We start from the raw sequence: 7,543 nt of genomic DNA on the forward strand, positions 1-7,543 counted from the left end.
CTAGTTAGGTATATAACTCATTAATGCCTCAGGCAAATGCATTGTATATCCCAATACAACAATCAGGTGACGTAATCGCAAACGACGGTTTCCCCTCGGTTAGCTTGAGATAGGCCATCAAACCAGTTACCACTCACCACGCGACGTCTTATGTCGCCAACTGAGCCGGATAAGTCATGAGGGGTTATTTTTCTCATGACCTGTTCAAACAACGTACATGCTCGGAGCCAGGCAGTCAAGTTGGTAACCCATCACCGGAAGTCCAAGGCCATGGGACTATGAGCTACGGCGGCATCGTTCAACTGAGAGTAAGAAAAGTCTTCCTGAGATGAGCTGTCACGCATGTTTTCGCGCTCCAGCTTCGCGAATACGTTTTTTCTGCCCTACCTGTGCCCGCAATCAGCTGTATCAGTTGCGTATCGAAAACGCCAGAATTCTGCTCGAAAAACAATCTATCGCTGAAAAAATCGAAGCTACCGCGACACTTGGCACAGCGCAAGCAGAACCGTCATGTGAACATGATGGGAATATCGTCGCTTGCGAGGTTGGATCTTCTACAAAGTGGACTCTCCAAAGCATTGCCAAGGAAGAAGCTGAGTCGTCCGCAAGGATGAGGTCAGTCTCGGATCGGATCGAAAGCCTAATCTCTGAGATAAATGACAAAAGACTCGATATTTCCCAACGCAGACTCGCATTGGCGCGGCAAAACTCGGATTCTGAATCTGCGCAGTATCAACTTGGTGAGCGGGAGACTACAATACTAGCTAGCATACAGAACAATACCAAGAGGGCGGATCATCTCTGGCATTCTCTTCATAGCAAGACTGCAGAGGCCCGAATATTCCTCTGCCGAGAAGCCGCCAATCTTTACAGGCTTCAGCGAAAGACAAAGAACAAGGATGGCGCACTCCAAGAGACATACACAATAGGTGGTGTAGATATCATCGACCTGAGAGACATGAATGGAAAGTCACAATCTACCATTGTTTTTTCACATACAATTATTAATTGTCGAAAACAGGTGCTACACCGGCTTGTATATCGACCTCTTTTTTTTATGTTGCGCACCTTCTTGTCCTTGTGTCACATTATCTGTCTCTCAAACTTCCAGCGGAAATCACACTTCCTCATAAAGACCATCCTACATCAACTATATCTGCACCCTCCGCATCATATCCTTCAAGGGAACCACCATTTCCACATTCTGTACCGCCAGAACCCAGAATAGGCTCGCCCCGTCCCCCCCGGCCTCGGCCCCTCTCCATCGACAGGGCGCTTCCGAAATTGGCTCGGGAGGACCCTGGAACATATGCGTTATTTCTTGAAGGGGTAACATTACTGGCTTGGAATGTGTCGTGGCTGTGTCGAACCCAGGGTATAAACATAATGTCAGATTCTTGGGAAGAAGTTTGTAACGTTGGAAAGAATATGTGGCAACTACTTGTGGCACCTCCTGCGCAGCCGTCAACTCTATCAAGAGCTTTTGCTGGACGTGACTTACAGACGAAGATGAGAATATCAAGGGACTCACCAAGGACTACTATCCAACGCACAATGTCATTCCCGATGCTGGGGCATTATTCACACGGCACTGCACATTCTTTTTTGGGTGCCGCTGAGGGCGTGGAATTTACGCGCACTTGGAAACTTCCAACTCCAACCAGGGTTGTGGACAAATTAAAGTCAACTTTGTTGGGAGAAATGGCCAGCGCAGAATGGGAGTTGCTGGAGGGGGACTGGGACGATACAAGCCAGGAGCCAAGTCAATCAGCAACACTTGGACAGCTGTCTGTCACCGCTGGCTTGCCTCACCAACGGAGACACACTGGGGATAATGTGGATGGTACAGTTCTCGGTGCGGACACCTTGAGTGGACCTTGCGGACCCACTCGATTGAAGGGAACGAGCGGCTGGACAAAGCTGAGAAACAGGTAGAAAACGGCGGACGAACTGCTAGACCTCGTTCGTCGGGCATTTTCAAGATCAAGATTTCCAGAATTGGATACCTGTGCCCGTAGGCATACAGTTATACATCCATACCTTCAGTGTTGGTGAGCTCATTTTGTTGTCGTTGTTGGGGTTTGGATGACTACCTACAAAGCGCCTCATAGTACGTCAAAAATTAGAATTTGTACACCTGTAAAAAAATTCAATGGTTTTTTCTGGAGCGTGCTGAGCAGTTCCCAATCGACCATGTCAGATTGCGATACAACTCACAAGTACTTCATCAGATATATCAGATCTCGTAGTTAGATACGCTACTTAGCTAAGCAAGGATGTTTCAACTGATTGATAAGATTATCTCTCCGAATGAGCCGCGTGTCCGGCTTACCTGCAAAGTCTCCTAGGGCTTGCAATGCCTTCTTTCATTTGGGCATAGAAGCTGCATTCCACGATTGAAAACTGCTTGATGCAATAGATTACGGTGTTACAAACATTGTGAGCGGGCCCCTCAGCCGCCAACACTTTAATGCGAAATATTTCACAACTGACCTGGTCTAGACTGCTCCTGAATCATTCGTGAGCCGGCCAAGGCGCCCAGGATTTATCTTCGGGTCATGGATGTGGCGAGAGTGCATTGTTATATGAGAAATAGACGAGAATGGACGAACCTCACAGGCTGGACCGGTATGACACCAGTAGTTCTGGTAAGTGTTCGAGGCACATCCTGTATGACGGATACGACTGTATATGTTCTTCCTGTTCACTTTAGGAGGGGATTCATTCCATCACTACTTCCGCTTTCTAAAGCAATTTCTCCGCTGCTGACACAATGGTATACACTCAGAACACATCATCTCATTAATCTACAAAGTCCCTGATGCCATTCTACGGGCGGAACTTTCCCGGCGAAGTAGCACCCAGCGTTCGAACGATGATACCACGACCTGCGGTTCAAGGGAACGGGGTGCCTACAACACCCCAGTACATGTCTTCGCGCTATTCCTTATCCTCGTGTTGAGTACCCTAGGTACATTGCTGTTCCCCTCTGGCGCCCCCTCAGTAACTGACGGTTAACCTGTGTCATATCAGCATGCTCGTTTCCCGTCCTTGCTCGTCGATTTCCGCGCCTACCGATTCCGCGCCGGTTCCTTTTCCTGTCCAGGCACTTTGGGACAGGAGTACTGATTGCCACGGCCTTTGTCCATCTACTCCCTACCGCATTCGTCTCATTGACCGACCCTTGCCTTCCTCGGTTCTGGAGCCAAACCTACCGTGCCATGGCCGGCTTTGTGGCTATGATCTCTGTGTTCGTTGTCGTACTAGTCGAGATGTTTTTCGCCTTGAAAGGAGCAGGCCATGTGCATGGGAGTGAATATGACCAATTGATCGGTGATGTTGGCGCTGATTCTGCAAGTGACGATCAGGATGAAGAAATCAACTTCAGAGACGGAGTGGGCGAAGATATCCACCTTGATAGCATCGAAGAGCATACTCCTTCACAGCCTTCCGGACCACTTGAAAGAACGTCAGCTGGTGAATGCTCTAGGCCGAAGAATACGGATTTAGCCGTGTCCACGGAAGGTCGCGACATGGAGTATGGAGAGTCAGATCCATATGAAAGTGCTTCCATCAATATACAAAAAGGGCGTCGTGACCAGTCCTGGCGTTCTGGTGGTCATCGGTCTCATGCTGCTGTACATCAAGGGACAGATATCGACTCGTCCAGGCAGAATCCACAACGCCTGTTGCTCCAGTGTCTGTTGCTCGAGGCTGGAATTCTATTTCACAGCATTTTTATCGGAATGGCCCTCAGTGTGGCCACAGGAACGCCTTTTATTGTCCTTCTTGTGGCTATCTGCTTTCATCAAACCTTCGAAGGCTTCGCTCTCGGATCCCGGATCGCGTCTCTCATCCCGGATCTCTTCCCTCCATCATCATTCAGGCCATGGCTTATGGCCCTCGCGTATGGAACTACTACCCCCATAGGGCAAGCCATGGGTCTTTTGCTGCATAATCTATATGACCCAACCAGCACCACTGGTCTACTTATGGTCGGAATTACTAACGCCATTAGCAGCGGGCTGTTGCTATTCGCGGGGCTTGTCGAACTTCTTGCAGAGGACTTTCTAAGTGAAACAAGCTATGCGACACTTAGGGGTCAAAGGCGCATTGAAGCCTGTATGGCAGTTGCAGGGGGCGCTTTGCTGATGGCATTCGTTGGTGCATTTGCCTGAACACATACGCAGTCTTTCTAACACCACCGATGTAGAACCATAGCCCGTATACCATACTATATAGCATGCACCGGTTCAAATACCATCGTGGCTCGTCTAGTACTCAAGATGCACCTGGGCGCTCTAGGCTACTATGTCAATATCGTCGACGGCCAACCGTTTTTTGCTAGCAAAGAATTAAAGGCAAATCATGAAAATGGCACATTGTTGCATCTTTACATAGCTCTGTATATATCGTAATTTGCCACCAAACCTACTGACAACGTGGTGTTAAAAAGTGCGGCCTCAGTCAACCCGTGAAGGAAGTGAGGACCAAAGTTCACCATTCAGCCAAGGGCGGCATTTGAGAACAAGATGGCGAAATTCCCGCTTGTATGATGTATTGATACTGAATTTGCTGTACCTACATTATTTAAATTATTACCTTTTGTATTTACTGTTTCATTAAGTATACTTTCTGTATTATTATCTGAATCCTTACCTAAATTACTTATGAATTTTAAATTCTCTAGATTTGGTTATAATATCTTTAGTTTCTTTAGTCAAAGATTCTATATTGAATTATTCTATAATAAATATATTGTAGAAGGTGTTCTAAAATTAGGTGGTCAAACTTCTAAGAGTTTAGATAAAGGTTCTGTTGAATTATTAGGACCTTACGGTTTAGAAAAAGGACTTTTAGTTTTAAGTAATAGTATAGGTAATTTAAGTACAGTGTCAAACCCTAGGATCGCTTCTCCCTGTTCCTGTTAGCTTAGCTCCCGTTCCAATACGTACCTTTGAACTGAATCAAGGTAAGTCAGGCTGATAACTATCTAAAGATGACTGGTCCTGAACAAGAGAAGAGAAGTAAGGCCAGATAGTGCCATGCAGCTATCCGTAAGTAAGTACGGACAAGTATTGTCACTAAGCTTTTACCAAAACATATGGTTATTTAAAGATAATTGGATTGAGCACGAAGAACAGAACTAACTAAGTACATGAAAGAGTGTTCTTATATCCTATTCTTTATATACTATTTCGTATACTATTCAGGATAGATCAAGGATCAATCTAATCACGTTTCTAGATCCTGTATATTATATCATATACTCTCAATGGTAGATCTGATGATAAATGATCACGTAACACAGCGCTGTCTCGGACATTACTCTGACCGGGATTCTACTTAATAAGAGTTACTGGTTGCCCGAGTCCTGCCTGATCATTACTTTCTGCCTGACGAGTCTGCTCCGCTAGTAACCTGGCTAGCAGGGGTCTGTAACATCACTTCTCCTTCTTCAAGATTTCTTATTCTCAAGAAACATAAAGATACATGTTTCTCCTGTGTTGGTTAAGTTTTCTTAATTTCTCTTTTTTTTATGATGAGCCATCATATCTTGTTATTATACTAATCATGATTGGATGAAGAAACATATTCATCAGTCTAACAAGATCTGTGATAACAGCTTCATTATTAAGAATTTTTATAAATATTATTTTCTGAGAGGCATTTCTTATATTATAGATTTAAAGAGCTGAAATTATACTGTCTATACTTATCATGATTATAAATATGAAAAATGATTTTACAGTGATAAGAAATAGAATAAGTTAAAATACAATTAATTAGATATATAAAATAAACTTACTGAGATTCTTGCTAAACAGGCCTGTATTGCTGCCAAGATGACTCATTTATTTAAGTAACAGCAGTTTCTAAAAGATCGTGGTAAGCGGATGTTGAATCATGACTTGACTGTATTAGAGTAGTTAGATAAGAAGGATCCTCCAAGCACTAAGGATCTCTAGGAGCTGAAGTATCTGGCTGATAAACATAATACTACTTAACTTGTCACTGTGTTAGATAATCCTAGTCTGACTCAGTTAATTAATTTCCCTTCCTTCTGGGCGAACTTTGACCTGTCTATTAATAATACTACTTTATAAGCTGGTAACAGCCTGTTAAATTCTTAATAGATTTCTATATGTTTTCTGAGATATTATATTCTTCTTATTTTACTAGATATTATGATCTGCTGCTAATCCTTTTATAGTCTAAGATCTTTTTAACTTTATATTTTTTCTTTATATTATTATTAATCTCTATATTTTCTGTGATTCTAGCATTCTTTAATATGGGTTCTAATAATAAGATGTAAAACACTGGATGAATTTTACTCATTGATTTTAATAATCTTAACCTGTAGTTAACTAGTCTCTTCTTATCTTTAATAATAAATAGTCCTAGCTTGTAATAGTCAAGCTTCTGATTTAATTATTTTATCTTGATATTTTTATAGAGTAAGAACACTTTCTTCCTTCTCTTTAGATTAGGTTTCTTTCTATATTTATGATTATAATATATCTTACTATACAAGTTCATAAACTTAATATCTCAGAATAACTGGAAATGCATGTTTCCTGTGAATATAATAATATTCTTAACTATATTAATAACTTACTACTTTTCTAATAGTGTTTCTAAAAATCTGGAATGATAACCGTAATTAATATAAAATAATAAGACTCTAATAATCAAGTAACTAACATTGTTATATAAGAATTATATTATTAATAATAGATTTACTTAATTATCTTACTAGTAGTTTATATAGTGCTTCAGATATTGCTTAATTATCTAGTTAACTTTTTTTATTTACTCATTTATCTGCAGGTGGTAAGCCATTATTATTTATTCTTTAATTTTTATAAGATCTGTAAGTAATCTCCAGAACTTCAAGATAAATAGCTTATCTTAATCTAATATAATATACTTTGGCATTCTATAATATATAATAATATTTTTTAAAAATAGTTTTACTATCTGTATTATTATTATTATTATTATCTTACTTAATATAAGATAGATATATTTAATAAGATGATTAGTGATAATTATAATAGTATTATATTCTTCTGATTCAGATAGTAAACTAATAAAGTTAATTATTATTTATTCTTATAGTTACTGTAGTACCTTCTATACTTATATTTATTTATAAGGTTAGTATCTTACAGGCTTGTTTTTAATATAAGTCTTATATTATCTAATATAATTATATATCTTTTATCTGAGATTCAGAATATAGTAATTCCTTGTGATTAATTCGATAGTCTTTTCCACTTTTAAGTAATCCTTAAGTAATTTATCATAATACTTAGCCATAATCTTTATTCTTATTATAGTTAGTATAAAGATTAATCCATAAAAATAGATTAATCTATTTTTATTGATAGTGATCTTGTCTGGTGAGTCCTTGCTCATCTTTTAAAGTATTTTATTATTTTTTATACTGTTAATTAATTATCTGATTAAGTTATTATCTATCTCTAATATTATTGCTAAGTTAGCTTTATTATAACTAATCAACTTATCCGTGTTC

General features: G+C 40.2%; 3 protein-coding genes across 3 annotated transcripts; all 3 read left to right on the top strand.

Annotated features, from left to right (window-relative positions):
- Positions 1-23: 23 nt before the first annotated feature.
- On the top strand, positions 24-2,190 carry BO94DRAFT_569098 (Atg14 domain-containing protein; the record flags this gene model as incomplete). The annotated part of the gene is made up of 3 exons (XM_025614721.1): positions 24-98; positions 284-932; positions 1,022-2,190. The coding sequence occupies 3 exons, from the start codon at positions 24-26 to the stop codon at positions 1,933-1,935; spliced, it is 1,638 nt and encodes a 545-aa protein (XP_025463316.1). The 3' UTR covers positions 1,936-2,190.
- Positions 2,191-2,343: 153 nt separating this feature from the next.
- On the top strand, positions 2,344-4,378 carry BO94DRAFT_539224 (putative ZIP family zinc transporter). The gene is made up of 4 exons (XM_025612655.1): positions 2,344-2,439; positions 2,503-2,648; positions 2,789-2,971; positions 3,034-4,378. Exons 2-4 carry the CDS (start codon positions 2,603-2,605, stop codon positions 4,176-4,178), a joined length of 1,374 nt encoding a protein of 457 aa, XP_025463317.1. The 5' UTR covers positions 2,344-2,439; positions 2,503-2,602; the 3' UTR covers positions 4,179-4,378.
- Positions 4,379-4,559: 181 nt separating this feature from the next.
- On the top strand, positions 4,560-5,198 carry BO94DRAFT_425085 (uncharacterized protein; the record flags this gene model as incomplete). The annotated part of the gene is made up of 2 exons (XM_025607435.1): positions 4,560-4,894; positions 5,168-5,198. Coding segments are annotated over 2 exons (366 nt in total), but the record flags the coding sequence as incomplete, so codon positions are not given.
- Between the last annotated feature and the right edge of the window lie 2,345 nt (positions 5,199-7,543).

This window comes from Aspergillus sclerotioniger (assembly GCF_003184525.1).
Source record: "Aspergillus sclerotioniger CBS 115572 chromosome Unknown BO94scaffold_33, whole genome shotgun sequence".
Lineage (NCBI taxonomy): Eukaryota > Fungi > Ascomycota > Eurotiomycetes > Eurotiales > Aspergillaceae > Aspergillus > Aspergillus sclerotioniger.

Bases quoted from the DNA above. Each gene is read 5' to 3' on its own strand.
- BO94DRAFT_539224 (XM_025612655.1), top strand. From the start codon at position 2,603: ATGGACGAACCTCACAGGCTGGACCGGTATGACACCAGTAGTTCTG. The intron at 2,649-2,788 runs GTAAGTGTTCGA...GTATACACTCAG, and splicing joins GTATGACACCAGTAGTTCTG to AACACATCATCTCATTAATC. The intron at 2,972-3,033 runs GTACATTGCTGT...GTGTCATATCAG, and splicing joins CCTCGTGTTGAGTACCCTAG to CATGCTCGTTTCCCGTCCTT.